The 15620-nt window shown below is 40.4% G+C and overlaps 1 protein-coding gene across 1 annotated transcript; it reads right to left on the bottom strand.

Moving 5' to 3' along the window:
- Window positions 1-1258: 1258 nt before the first annotated feature.
- On the bottom strand, window positions 1259-8070 carry tmem161a (transmembrane protein 161A). The gene is made up of 11 exons (XM_073477251.1): window positions 7981-8070; window positions 7328-7431; window positions 7153-7236; window positions 6879-6970; window positions 6502-6658; window positions 5988-6203; window positions 5636-5779; window positions 5422-5535; window positions 4545-4719; window positions 4329-4425; window positions 1259-4058 (listed from the first exon to the last, which is right to left on the bottom strand). Exons 1-11 carry the CDS (start codon window positions 7981-7983, stop codon window positions 3754-3756), a joined length of 1491 nt encoding a protein of 496 aa, XP_073333352.1. The 5' UTR covers window positions 7984-8070; the 3' UTR covers window positions 1259-3753.
- Window positions 8071-15620: the final 7550 nt, after the last annotated feature.

Below are 15620 nucleotides of genomic sequence, written 5' to 3' on the forward strand. Positions count from 1 at the left end.
CCCATTTGGGATCTCGGGGCTTCCGGAGACTAGAGCAGTTTAGAGTCATTTTATGTTGTTTTTCAACATTTAAAAACAAGTCCCCATCTTCTTCAGTTGTTAAGGAGAATGTGGGAATGCTGTTTTCCTGTGAAGCTCCAAAAAATGTTTTGTGGACTCAAAACTTCACCCGACTTTCCGTCAGCATGAGGGTGAGGTCATAATGGTTGAACTTTCATTTTTGGGTGAACTTGTCCTTTAAGATCAAATGGTGAGAGTCATAGAAGGATATTTCATTTTAAAAGTCCAGTACATTAAAGCAGATGTGTATTTCAGTATATGGACTCCAACTCTTCTGGACTATGACTTGCTGCTCAAATATTACTCAACATAAGAGAAAAGAAAAAATAATGGGACGTTATGAATTTATTATGTTAAGATGATTTATTGATTTATCAGTGGGTATTGTTGAATTTTCATGTTTTATATTTAAAACATATAAAAAGGGTAAACAAAAACAGGGTTGGCCATCTGTGTGGACTATCTTATGTTATTATTAATAATAAAGGGGCAGGGGATATGTCTTTCTTTTTCCTGTTCCTCTCTTTTTCCAAAATTTGTATGATCTGTCAGGATTGTTAACCTCCCAAATTTCTCCACTTTCACAGTGGCTTTGTGACTGTTGATATCCTCCAGTGAAGCGCGTCCCAGTGCACATAAAAAAGACAACGAGGTGGCCGACCCTCTCTAAACTGAAGAACCTTTGTGGCTTCTGATTGGACGTGGAAGTTAAATGATATCACCAATAAATCACGTCAACTTTCAGACAAAGAGCCTCTTGAGTCTCGTTCTGGTAAAAGGTCACGTTCCTTAACTGCTGGTGCACGACTGGCTTGTAAAATCTGAAAGTTTTGATAATCTCATAAAAAATAGTTTTAATGTTTTTTTAGGCTGCACTGACACATGGAGAGGACTTGGGAGAATTTCCCAAAGAATGTAACACTTTGTGTGGCCAAGTTGAGCATCGGCAAACAATATTTCTTCCCAGACTCTCTCAGGGCATCAGGTTCATAGTAATTATCAGTGATTAAAGAATGATTTTCTCAGGAGGTTGGGGGTCAGAGATCAGGACCGAGCACAGCGGCGAGACACTCCATTGTCATGCCTGATGTCTTTTGTCAATTGGAGCAGATTTTTTATAAAAAGGAAACGTTTTATCATCCGTATCTCCCACGCTCCTCGACGGAAAGCAGAATTAAGTGGGAATATCAAACTGACATGAGACTGAAAATAATGTTTTATTGGGCCACACAAACAAAAAACAGCCAAAGGTTTTTTTACACACCATGCATTCAGAAAATCTCAAAAAGCAACATTTCCATATGAACTTCACAGTTTAATGATTTCAGAGCATTTAGTTCAAAAACCTGTCTAAAAAAGACAAAAAAACAAAAAACAAAACACAAGCTAATAATAAAAAATTGCCACAAAAAGAATACAAAAATGTACAGAATTGCAGCATCTGTATCATTTCTAAAAAACAAAAGTTATGAGGCAATGTTTCATAAATAAATAAATAAAATCTGCTGACGCGAAACTGATTCTAAGCAGACTTTGATTAATATTACATGTACATGTCAGACTATGACTGGCAACAAAAACACTAAAAGCTGATGTAGCTAATTAAGACACTCCAACTAAAAATATTCGCCAGTGAGTAGTGTTTGAACATAAAGGATAAAAAACAGAAATCTGTTTGGAGTGTTTTTCTATCTAATCGACAGATTCCATTCATTCTTAATACGAACGATCAGGGAGAAAGGGAATTTTAAAACAGACTCAAAATCCCTGAGCTCCCAGGCACTTAGGAATTCTGAAGGAAACTCTTAAGATAAAAGCAACAGCTCTTCAGTTCTCTGCTAAAATAAACAGCCACAGTTCTGGTTCACCTTCAACTGCGTTTGAATCAATAGGATGGATCAGAGCCCTACTACTTATTTGCAATCAAAACGTTACAGCAGAAAAAGATAACAAAAAAAACCCAAACATTTAGCACTCTTGAATCGGTTCCTTACGAGGGACAAAAGAGTCCCTCACAAAAATAAAACGTCTTATCTACACAGGAGTTAAGCACAAAGACTTATCCTGGTACCAATTAAACATCTTATATGCAGCATTTAATAATGTTCTGTTCAGAACAGTTCAGGTAACACTGGAGCGGACACATCCGAAAGGTTGCAGAAAAATGATCCGTGGAAAAGCTGGAAGATGACGAGGGGACTGTATCACAAAGCTGGCTCACTTTTAAATGGGGTTTATCACCACGGTAACCTATGCTACACAGCTAACCTGCTCCAGAGCAGGTTAACCACTGACCAATCAGATCACTGGGAAAACTGGGTCTTCATTTCTTCAGGACCCCTACATGGACAAAAGTATTGACTTTACAATAAAGTAATAAAGGAATAAAGAGGATTAGAGACATTTTTAAAGAGCAGTTGCTTATTAAGAGAGATAAAAAAAATGTTTGTGTCCACTTGCCTAATGAATGGCTACTAAAGCTGCATATTCCTGTAATTGTGCTCACTATTACAATCAATTAGCTATGTAAATTATAAATGCAACATTTCAGTCAGTTACACCTCATCAGGTATTAGAACCGTAACGACTTATTGTTCAACTAATAGTCTACTATTTATTTAATCGGCAATTATTTTTATAATCGAATCATCAGTTTGAGTTTTTTTAAGAGAAAAAAAAAGGAAATATGCTTTGATTCCAAATCTTTAATGTGAATATTTTTCCTCCTCTATGACAGTAAACTGAATATCTTTGGATTGTGGACAAAACAAGAGGACTTGGTCTTGGGCTTTGGGAAACAATGATCAACATTTTTTCACTATTTTCTGACATTTTGTAGAGCCAACCAGAAATATTCAACAGATGAATCTGCAATGAAAATAATCGATAGTTGCAGCTCTATATTTAATTTTTTTCTTCGTTTTCTTTATCTGTACTTATCCCAACTGCTTTAGGAGCAGAAGGGGCCTTACTTATTTAAGAGTATCTACTAGTTTGTTCACAATGAGACACAAAAGCACCAAATTGTCACTTTTATAGAGTGAACATGTTGGAAATGTCAAACATATTTGAAAAGAGCCTTTACAAGTAGCCTTACTGGGAAGATTTGGAAATGATTCCTCCTACTTCTAGAGCTTCTTCTCCCACTCTACTGTATGTATTTCACCTCGCTGAATGTCACCTTTTGCTCCGACAATAACGTTATTTTTCCTGTGGGTATCATGGTGCTTTTTAAGTTCTCCACTCATTGTTCTTCTGATGTTGCATGTAATTAAAAACTTTGCCTCTTTCATGTGAACGCACCCTCCCTCAAGTCAACTGAGCCAGTTAATAACCAGCATCATGATAATTAAGGATTGCCAACGTTAGACTCGGTGAAGCCAGGTGACCTAAAGAGAGCCACATATGAACTTGCTTTGTGATACAGACCGCTGCATCCTTGTACACTTGTGTTATTGATACCAGTAGCCTGCTGGTCACAGAAAGACATAAGGCCAAAAAGGTAGCCAATATGAACAGACAGAGCCTATCACCCGTCTATACTCAGCAAACCAAAAACAAGGTGCCTTCAGTCTGTAGTTTTGTGTTGAAATGAAAAGGCCCCTCTGCTGTCTGCAGCTAACCTCTGTAACACCATAACAACAGCTGAGGGCCGGGGTTGCACTGCAGGTGGAACTGTATGGCACTCCTCAGTTAGTTCTGCATAAGGTACTGATGGAAGTAGATGCCAAACAGAGAGCTGATGACCTGGCAGGCAGCTACCCACCACGTGAGGAAGGCGAAGAAACCTCGGAAGAAAATTGGAGTGAGGACAGACCGCAGCGCTGTGAAGGTCTCTGTCAGGCGTGCTACTGTAGCCTGGATGTCCTCTTCCATGTCCTCCACCCCCTCTTCATCTTCATCGACAACACCGGGCAGCACAGGAGCTGCCGTGGGCATCAGCAACGCTGGAGTCACCCCGGGCATGTCCTCTGCACCGCTCCCCCAGGAGAAGTCCCCTACAAGATCAGTAAAGATCAGTCTATAATTAGATTTCACCACTGAACAGGGAGGAAAAAGTAAGTAGATCTTTAAAAGAAACCAAGTTCTATTGACACTAAACTTTTTACTTTGGATGTTTCTAATATCCATGTCCACTATAACTGCAAATATCAAGAACAGCTCGACATCTTGGGGGAAAAAAACATAAAGATCAAGTGTGTATTTTTCCTATACTGCAGTGGCCGTGATGATGATGATGATGATGATGATGGGGGTAGTTTACTTACCTAGTGCCTTGAGTGCCAGTGTGGAGAACAGGATGAGAAAAACAGGAACCAGATACTGGAGAGTGATTACACTCAGGTAGCAGAAGATACGAGTGACCTGAAAAACAACACATTATTCTCAGTTGCAGGTAGGGAGTTTTCACTCTTATATTGCTCGGTAAGCTTTTCTTTATGTAAAAAGTTCTGTATCTAAAAGGGTCCGTTCACACAGCTGACCTTCCTCTGAATGTCAATCGCAGCGATACGCCCCGCCTCCTTCTTCATCTGCTCCACCCACTTCGGAGCCAAATTGAGGTAGGCCTGCAGGTGTTGACGAGTCATTGCGAGCCGCAGCACACACAACGCCACGATGATCCACAGGCGCATGCTGTCAAACGCTTCACTGGAAACTCTGCAATTGTAAGATTATGAGAGGATCAGTAAGAACCGGGCCTGGCCAAGTTACCACTATGTGCCATTTGCAGGACATCGTGGATAAGTGGTCAATCACACTGAGACACGTCACTGGAAATGCATCAGCAGCAAAACCGTTGTTTTCCCAGTGGTGCCATGCGCCTGGCATGCATTTCTCTCTTGTACCACCGTTGTGTTTTTATACTGGTTCTTGAAGTTAAAATATTCTCAAATTTTCATTGCAGGGTGGGGAGTCATACCATTTTCTCCATTAATTACATTTAATCTCCTGGTTGTGCACAGCCATGCTGTTTTGCCTGACACACTTTAGCAAGCTGTTTTTGAAGCAGCCATGCCCTTTAGTGAGGAGTCTTGGTTTGATCACTGCCTCACGTTCAGGTTAGGGCTGCAAGATATGTTAAAAAAAATGATATTACGATAATTTTGACAGGCATTGCAATTGTAATATGATTCTTTTTAGTGGGAATGATTTGAATCATTTTCACTGAAGCAACTATCAAAATCACAATAATGTGAAATTAGTTGGGATCTGTACCAAACAAACATGTTTTTTTTACATCTGGAGAACCAGATTTATTGGCAAGGACATCTCTGCAGCACTGCAGTAATTCATTATAATGCTGTTTTGTGCAACCCTGATTGAGGTGGATGAAAAATGCAAACATGTATGTGCACTCACATTGTGACAGAGGTCTTCCCCAAAGGTGCATTGGCCAGGAAGTCCCTTGCAATGGGTTTCACCCACAGAACCAACACAATGACTGGAGACAGGAAACTCATGTGCAGCAGAATCCTGGAGGAAACATAAGGGACATGTGAGACAGCTAAATACTGCCAAAGTAATGTTTTTAATAAGGAGCACATTGCTTGTTGCAGTATTTATCAGTTCTTACTGGATGAGTGGGCGGTCTGAGTTCATCTGTACAGCATCTAGATGAGTCTGAGCCAGTCGCAGGCCGGGGAAAGCCAGGAGAGAACCGATGTAAGCACAGATAGCAGCCAGACCGAGCTTTACTGTCAGCCTGGTCACTGGGATTCTGAAGGAAGTCAAAACAATCAAATCAAAAACGGGAATGCTGCATCTAGCACAAATATTTGTCAAGTCTGTTACTAGCTCCTGCATAGTACTTAACAAAGGTAGGGTGTCTTAATACACCATTCAATCAAATGCATACAACTTCTTTCTTTACACACAGCAAAGCTGTATTTCAGCTATAAGTTGTCTTCGTAGGGACAGATACTTACGACCAGTCAGCGTAGCCCTGCTGTTTGACAAAGACTTCCAAATTGTCAAAGAGGCTGGAAAAGCCTGACTCTAGGCCAAACTCCAGGTAGTCCTCTCTGACAACCAGCACCAGCATGGCCACGAGCAGAGACAGGAAGCCAAAGGCAAGGCACACCGAGCGCTCGCCGCCTTCTTCGGAGCGGAAGTAGTGTCTCATCAGAGTGTGAAGGGTCTTTCTGAGGGATGCCGGTTAAATTAAAACAACCAGGAGGAGAAAGATGGTCCTTATTTCTGAGTGATGCTGCCTTATTGGCTAGTTTTAAACAAGCAGAAGTGTTTTTAATATGATGTTTGATCACTGGCATAAGTGGTAATAACATTATACAATTTTGCTACTGTGACTGGATGCTTCATCGTGTTTGTTAATTGATCATCAAAAAAATGTTGAGAACGAGACATTCATGTTGTCTAGGATCAATCAATATGGCTGACTTATCTGCTCTGACATTAAGTCACTTTACAGTTGAAGGATACAGGCTGAAGAGAACGGTCAGGACACACCAGAGGGCTCCAATATTGACCTCTTTTCTTGCATCTACAAAATTGTAGTAACACTCAGTGAACATGAAGACACCCGTCGCGTAGACTGCAAAATCTACCAGCCACTGGTACTCCAGGAAAAAGCGCAGCACTGAAAATAGGAACAAGAAAAAAAAACATTAGTAAGCAAGATTTTGTGCTCCACATGTCAATCAAAAAACAATCCACACATTGTTTCAAAGCAGGGACTGTAAAGAAATTTAAACAATATAAATGCATGGTGGGTTAGCTGTGAGTCACCAGCTGAGCTCGAGCTGTGTTTGTACTTGCACGGCGTCATTGTGATGTCGATAAAAGAATGTTTGTTTTACCAAGAGCGTCAACAGCGTTGACTGGAGCTTTCTCCAGGTGAAGGTCGATGTCTTTGGGCACAGTGAGAGGCTTGCTGTCCCCGTTCTGTCTCCTAGAAATCAAACAAAGAAGACATAAAAAAGAAAAAGTGGACGAGTATGTTTTCTGTTACCGACTTTCACTTCGAGAAAAACAGAGAAGTAAATAAGATCTATTAATTTGATTTGTTTTCAGGCAATTTCTTGCTTCTCCAGGCATCTCCTTATTTGTGTCATACCCTCCCCCGACTCCCACCTGTCTCTCCTGTTAGGTTTGGGCATCTGCTTCCCGGCCAGCGCACACAGCTCTCCTTCTGACGGGTGTTTGAACCGGAACAAACTGGAAAGAAATGACAGACGCATGTATGTAAACAGTCCCCCAGCACATTATGCATATAATCTATAACCTGACTGTGAGGGTGAGAATATACCTGCCACTGCAGAGTAGCCAGCGTGCAAATGAGGCATGTGGGGCCATCCTCTGCATAATGCTGGCTGCCAGCAAGCTGACCACCAGCTGAATTCCCATCAGCGCCTGTGGGAGAAAACAAACGCATTAGATCCAACTATGAAACTCACGTATTGCACATGTGAACAGCTAAGGTTGTGTAGTCAAGAAGATATTGCATGAGAGACGGTCAGAGGGCAGGGGTGCCTTGTCCACAACTGTGACAGTCAGTCAAGACATGATGTCGACATTCAAGCCACAAGAAACTTCCAAGAACAGACATTTCTGTTACACTAAAGGTCAATTCAGGTGACTACAGGCTGTGGTAACAGCTAATTCGGATACCATGCTGAAAAGCTAACAGCAGCACAACATTAACCAAGTACAAGCTTAAACATAGGGTGTGTTGAAAGCCCCTGCAAAATGAATGAAAGTTAGCAAATGGCTATCGTGCTAAATTTAGCGAAACTTCACCACCTGTCAGTGGTGCTGCAAGCTTAGCTAGTTAGCATTAGCAACCCTAGCTTTCATAGAAACCAATACAAGCTAAAAGCGCTCTCTGGCGTTTGTTTTTTTACGGCAGGCTTTTGAGACCGCTGACTACGTGTCAGAGTGCGCGGGTGTGAATTAAGTTACCATCTCTTCTATCGAAATATGTGGTTAAAGCCAGAGGAGCAGCCGGGGTTTCTTCTTCACATGCAGGAAAGTCTTGACAGCTGAACCAACTGACATGAGACGCTGCTCAGTGTCCCGGATGTAGTAGTGGAGCCGTGCGCTGCCTTCAGGTGCTGCTCTAAAGCTCTGTAACTTGGAGTTGCTGACGTTGCCAACAGCACAACAACTGACGACCATTATACCTGGTTGTTAAAACCTTGTGTGGCTGTCTTTCATACCTTTATTCGACTGCTGCAGTCATTAGTTGATTTTGTAATTGGTTGTGTGTATTTCATGTTCATGTTAAAATACATACATATATATGGATTTAACACCAGGGCCATCTACTGCTGTCAGGTTAACATGTAGTATTAATAAAGGGATTTAAACATTTAAATGCAGGGCAATTACTTTCAGTATTTCTGCCGGGCTATTTTAAAAAAGAACAATGGCAGGCTGATAGTAAACAATGGCAGCCTGCTTTTTCTAGTGCTAATGCTGGTGAGTGTGCCTGTCTAACGTGCTTTGGATTGACAACATTACCAGTACTCTTGGAAATAAAGCTACACGATAACAGTTATAGGGCTATTCCTCAAATTAATATTAGTATAATATAATTAGTTGAGTAATTTCGACAGGGGATAGATGGGGACAGGGTGTGTGTGTGTCAATTTTCAGTTTGATTTAAAGGGGCACTATGTAGTTTTGGCCTCAGAATTTTAATATTTACAATATTAATGAGGCAGCAACACAAACTCATATCTATTTTTTTTCCCCCACAAATGATTAAACAAGCTGTTCTCAGAGGAAAATAACGTCCCCAGAACACTGCTTGAAGCTAGAAAGGTGGCAGGGTCCGCCACATGTAAACAAAGTAAAACAGTATGAAATTGTGTTGTCCTTTAAGGTCAGTTTGTTTATTCAGTCATGAAAACAAAGAGTCTGTCTATTAAGCTTGTTTAGGCATAAAAAAGATTTTTCTCTCGGATTAAAAACTACATAGTGCACCTTTAACCACTAAAATGTCTTTACACAGTCGTCGGACTGTTCGGCCGACATTTTTCAGATGAGAGATTAAAAATGATTTTTTTTAAAAGTTATTCCTACACTCAGTAATTAAGCTTAAGGTTTATGAGCAGCAGCAGGTGCTTTGCGGACTCTCTTTGTCCTGTTTGGAGGCATCATAGCAGCCACAGAGGGGGACACTGACTGAAAATATATTATCTTTCCATCTTTCCAACATTTTTGTGATAAAATGTTGAGCACCTTCAGACATTTCGATTCCAAATAAAGACGACATAGAAAAATAAAGTACGCGAGGCCTTTGAAAGTATCCTGCAGAGCAGTTTTTAATTTCACCCACATGCTCCCTATCCTCATCTCTAATTAAAATGTAAAACTGTATCCATCTTAGTTCCTTGTTCTTCCTCAATACCCCTGAACACCTCTGTGAGATCCTCCTAATGATAATCTCCATGTTTTATGCTTCCACCATCATGTATCTCAACATTTCATTGGATGGAAACAAACATTATGCAAATGGAGAAGCTTAAAGTCTCAGATATGCTCCTCAGCTCGCTCTCTACTTTGGTATTAAAACACACCAGGGACAGGGGACACACATGTTGATGTTATCATGAAATTAAGTATTATTTTTCCATTCAGATGGATAACAACAAGGAAATACTTTATAATACCACCATGGTTTATCTTTGAAGCTGTAGATTTGTTGCTGTATTATGTTGTTAGATCTCTTGTAAACCATGAGGTGTTTGGGGAGAAGGATGTGAGCTTCTGGGTGCACTGATGCATCCTCCATGTGTGGTATGCTTGGTCACTCTGGCTGAGAATCATTGTCCACACACACACACACACACACACACCCACACACACTGGTCTGTACATGCATTATAATGTCAGCTCATCCTCTGTAAAGCGGTGGCCCGTATGCCTCCAACAGTGTTTCCAGCAGCACACCCTCTAAAGAGATCTTTTACCAAAAACCATTCACCACATTCAAATCTGTGTTTAGCGTGTGCGTTCGTGTCATTTGGGTGGTCTGCTCGAGCTGATTGAATTCCCACTTTCTGCTAATTGGTGGCACCCCTTCTGCTGAAGATGTGTCTGATCCTTTGCCCGGTGAATTTGCGCACGAGAGCATGACATTTCAATGAGATCTGTGAATTTGATCAAATGGAGCTTTGTGCGCTGAAGCAACAGCATCTCTGGTGGGCACATACGCACCAGAGGACAGGCATCTGTAAACAGAAATCACATTAAAATTAGTTGTTGGGCTCAATATCAAACTCTGTGTGGATGTTTTATCTTTATGAGTCTCGTTGATGCAACTCCAGCCAACGCCCTGAGGCGATGAGTTTGTGAGATTTTGAGCAAGGCTAAACAGAGAGATCACATGTAAATTAGATCTCACTTTTGATTTAACTTTTATCAAACTCAGAATTTTAATATTTGCAATATTAATGATGTCGTATTACCATCTCATAAATATTTATTTTTTCCATAACTGAATGAACAAGCAGTTCTCAGAGGAAAATAAGGTCCCCAAAACACTGTTTGAAGCTAGAAAGGTGGCAGGGTCCACCACATATAAACAAAGTAAAACAGTATGAAACTGTGTTGTCCTTTAAGGTCAGTTTGTTTATTCAGTCATGAAAGCAAAGAGAGTTTGTTTATTTAGTTTGTTTAGGCTTTAAAAAACAGTCAATGAAGATTTTTCTCTTCTGATTAAAATGTCTTCCCCAAAACTACATAGTGCACCTTTAAAGAAATAAAGGTTTCTCCATCTTTTGCTGCTCCTAACAATAAAATCCCCCCTGTGTGTATGGACTGATATGAGGAGCTAGAGCATTTGTATGTACAGTATGACCGCTTTATTTGCAGTGCAACATAGAGCAACGTGTGTTTTATTCATTGCCATAACATCCTAACAACATCTAACGTGTCCTTATTCAAGACAAACCATTTGCCATCAATGAAAAGCAGCAGAAATACACAGAAATAACACCAATATTCTGCAACATTAACATGTCAGTCACACTGTGAGAAGAAATGTCTCTGTCTGGGTGGAAAAAAAAACACTTCCATAATCATCATCTTTGACACAAATGCTAATCCCTCTGCCATGTTAGCCATCTGTGGCTGAAGTAGCGGGGCAGAAATTACTGAGGAAAATGGACACAAATAAAATGCTAATTCACCACGGGCTACAAGTGGCTCCCCTCCCTCTTCTCAGCTCGGGGGGCCTCTCGGTTCCCACACCACTTCCCTGCGTCTCTCCCAGGGAGCTGCTGGGATACCGGCGGCTGCTTCTGAGCCCGCAGCAGGGATGCAGCCCTCCCCATTGGCTCGTCTTTGTTTGCCCCCATGCATGGTATTCATCGTCTGATTTGAATATATGCAAATGTTGCAATGGTGCCCCGTCAAAGGAAACTCCCACCACCACCACCACTATGTGTTTTTTCTCCCTCCCCGTCTCCCTTCATTTTCCCCGCTCTTTTCCTTTTTGTCTCTTTCCTAACTGCATTTGAGGGGGGGATAGCTGTGGGAACCAGATCTGCTTTGTCACAGGGATTTATTTCAAAAGAGGACTGAGACTCATGACTGTTAATTACCAAACATAGGTATACAGTATATCACAAGGGAGGAAAGGAGTCTGCAAAGGTGATTCACTGGAAGCACACTGTCCTTCCACCTGATCCTAAATGTCTGTGCTCTGTACAATCGCACCAAATATCAAGGTCGTAAGTGTCAGATACGCTGGCGCCAGACAAACGCATGCCTTTGTGTCTTTCTTATTTTGATTTCACCTCGCAGAGCCAGTTTCTACTGTACAAAAGACAGGACACACAGTTTTAAAAGTCTCATATTTGTATCACTAAAAGCCAAAATAAGAACATGTAGCCTCGAGAATTTGAAAAGCTTAGTTTGTCACTAGTAACATTAACTATGGCCCTGTTCTTGAGTGTAATAGTGAGTCAGAAGGGTCTTTAAAGGGGGAATTTGTAAAATATGGCGGGCAGCGTGAAAGAAGCAGCAGAGAATCGGACGTCAGTAGTATTAGGTGAAAACACAGTGTAGAGCTGGAATATTTTCACATCTTACTCTGTGAATTGAGGATTTAGTTTGACCAAACCAGTTGTGACTGTGGAAAGAGAAACCAGGACTGTTTTGGCGAGTTTTATTCAGTTTATGTTGAGTTCGAAGAAGTGTTTTACGATCATTTAACCAGGGAAATGAAAACTCGTCAAGTAAAAACAACAGAAGCAAGGTTATTTCATTTCTTTACATTTTGTGAGTTTACTTCTTACCCAACAGCTAGCATGTATCTGCCTCTTGAGGTACGAAGGGGTGTTATGAGACAGGACGTGCCGAGGCTAGCCGGTTAGCATGCTCTGCATCACAATACATAGACCTCTCTGACGTCAACACTGTTGTCTTTTCACACTCTGTCGTTACTAAATGAAATTCAGCCATCACTCATTGTCTCATTTACACCTGTGTTTACCTACAAGAACATTTCTGTAGTCCAACCTAGCTTTGAGATGTAAAAAGACATCTTGTGCTGCAGTTTACGGCCTGCATCACTGTAGAAGTGAGGCTGTGGATTTCTAAAATAAGATGCACGTACACAAAACATGCACACAGATATAAAGCCTGTCTGCTTATGGGCTTCACATCTGCATAATGACTGACTGTATGTGGCTTTAGATCCGAAAAGGGGAGAATTAGCGAGGCCCGGTTCTGCTGTGATGTGTTAAGCCGTTGCTTTGGCTCGTCCTCACACAGATTCTGGATTTGGACGACATGAATCGTTGCACACTTACACTGTAATTACGCAAATGAATGCCTGCTAATTCAATTTCAGTGAGTGTTTGTGGCATAGATGATCCCACGGATGATCCAGCAGCCAGCATGCACAGATGGGTGATGTACATGCACACACAAATGTATTTTGGGACTTACAATGGGGCTTTATCTGAAACTGTTTTCTTGTCCCTCATCTGGCAAATGAACATGGCTTTGCACAAATGCTCATTTACACCAAATGAACAGAATTTTAGATGTACAAACCTCCTTTTCTCATTTATCTAAAAAAATCACTCATTCAAAAACTCAAAACTCAAAAACTCATTCATCTTTGTTCTTCATCTAATCCTCTATGGTGGATATAAATATACATATAGTGTTTATAAAATAATATGAAATATATAAAAGAGAGGGAGAGAGGAAATATAAGGAATAATGGCTTTTACCTGGTTTCACCTCAAGGGAAGAGAAGAAGAAGAAGAAGAAGAAGAAGAAGAAGAAGAAGAAGAAGAAGAAGAAGAAGAAGAAGAAGAAGAAGAAGAAGAAGAAGAAGAATTCTGGTAAAAGGCCCCAGTTTTTTTAATTTAAAAAAACACTCTTTAAAGAAAAGTAAATGTATTTATAGTTATTTTAAAACGAAAGTAAACACTCCTATAACCATGCATTTATGAAGAGGTCAAATTGGTGATGTGTTTTTATATTTTATCCTCATTTTTAAATCCCAAACACAAGTGAGCCTGCTCTCATTTGGTCTTGTTATAATTGATAAGCCATATATCGCATTCCTAGAGCTGAGTTAAATGTGTTTGCAGGCCTCCTCCTCCTCCTCCCCCCCAGTGAGTTTGCAACTGCATTGACGTGTTTTGAATGACAATCGTGCAGCAGAGGAGCTCCTCTGCGCTGCGCTGCGCTGCGCTTGAACTTGACCGGCGGAGTTGCCTGGGAAAAGAGGCGCGACTTTGGCCCTTTGCTCCTCTCCTTTATGGAGTGGAGGCTGTTAAGACTGATGTCAGCGCTCATTAGCATAAACTTCAGCCTGTTCCCAATTAAACCAGCAAAGCAGCAGGAACACCAGTCTGTTTTCACATGGCGGGGAATGAGCCAACATCTCCTCTCTCACAGCTGAAGAAGCTGCTGCTGCTGCTGCTGCAATGTAAGTTGACTGGTTTTATTCAGTTGGGAGTGATTTTTTAAAATTATTATTATTGTTAAATGAGTTTTGCTTTATTTTGACTTTAAAGGTGCACTGTGTAGTTTTGGGGAAGACATTTTAAGATCTTTATTGACTGATTTTTTTTATGCCTAAACAAACTAAATGTACAAAATAAATTGTTTCATGACTGAATAAACAAACTGACCTTAAAGCACAACTTAATTTCATACTGTTTCTAGCTTCAAACAGTGTTCTGGGGACCTTATTTTCCTCTGGGTACAGCTTGTTCACTCAGTTATGGAAAAAAATATATACTTCTGAGTTTGTATTATCACCTCATTGATATTGTAAATCATAAAATTCTGGGTTTGAATTTCTTCTCCAAAAACTACAGAGTGCCCCTTTAATTTTAAAGTTTGATTTTTGGTACTTCTGTTCTGGATGTGCAGGAATTAATCTACAACGATAAGCCAGAATCAACCCTCGTGTTTCTTTCATCTGTCTGTGATGCTTGTTAATGTGTTAGTTATGACGGACACATACACACAGTTTGTCTCCTGCTTCCACCTGTAGACTTAAGCATGAGAGAAATGTGCTGCGGGAGCCAGCATCTCTAATGAGTCTGGAGGTGTCTGATTTGATCCACCTGATTCCTTATTTGACACAATGAGGTGCTGCTGGTCCCCTGAAAGCCTTTGCATCAGGCCAGTTGAGCTCTTCTGCTGAGTGTATCTACGGTACAGTGTATCTGTGTTGTGTGTGGTTGTGTCAGCATAACGCAGCAGGCTGTGAGGGCTTCTTTACGGGTTACTGGCAAACAGACCCTCGACGTTAGACTCTCCTTACTCATCTGTGGAGAATCTGCTTCTTCAATAGCTTTTTTGGAGTGGGAACCAGGTTTTCAATAGCAAAATTAATACTGTGGCACTATATGATGTGAAAACAATGGATTTGTTGTGGTATTTGCTGCCATTTTTATAAACTGCTTCCATAAAGCCTCCATTTATATTCTCAAAGAAAAATGCAGCCACATGTCTCCAACACGAGGCAGCACTAAGAGAGCCAAGTGGACTTCTTTTAAGCACATCAGAAGATCTGCGATATTGCTCCAGTAACATTAATATCACCAAGTAATTCAAACAGTTTAAAGAGAGCATAAAGAGTTTGGTAACACTTTATAATAACCAACATTTAAAGATGGTAAGTTTATGGTGTATTTATAGTTATTTCACTGTTAACAAACAATAAAATGCTTAATAAACCATTTATTGAGAAATTGTTAATTGTAAAGTCACATCTGATGTTTATATATCTTTGTAAATGGTTAATAAATACTGTGTAGTTCAACTATAAACATTATTTGGCCATTATAAAGCTGTAACCGATGTTTATAAACGTTCACAATTGTAAAATGTACCATTTCTTAACGATGGTTATTGTTTCATCTTTATTCCATCACTATCAAAAATTGCAGCAGTCCACTTCAACTAATTTACCATTTAATAATGATGGTTATTATAAAGTGTTACCATATTATATCATTTAAAAACAGTGCACTTGTTTTGCTATTTGCTGCCGTTTTATAAACTGGCAGAGGCTTCGTGCTGGCAGAAGAAATCCACTTTTATTCTCAATGAAAAAT

The sequence above is a fragment of the Pagrus major genome, chromosome 11 (assembly GCF_040436345.1).
Source record: "Pagrus major chromosome 11, Pma_NU_1.0".
NCBI lineage: Eukaryota > Metazoa > Chordata > Actinopteri > Spariformes > Sparidae > Pagrus > Pagrus major.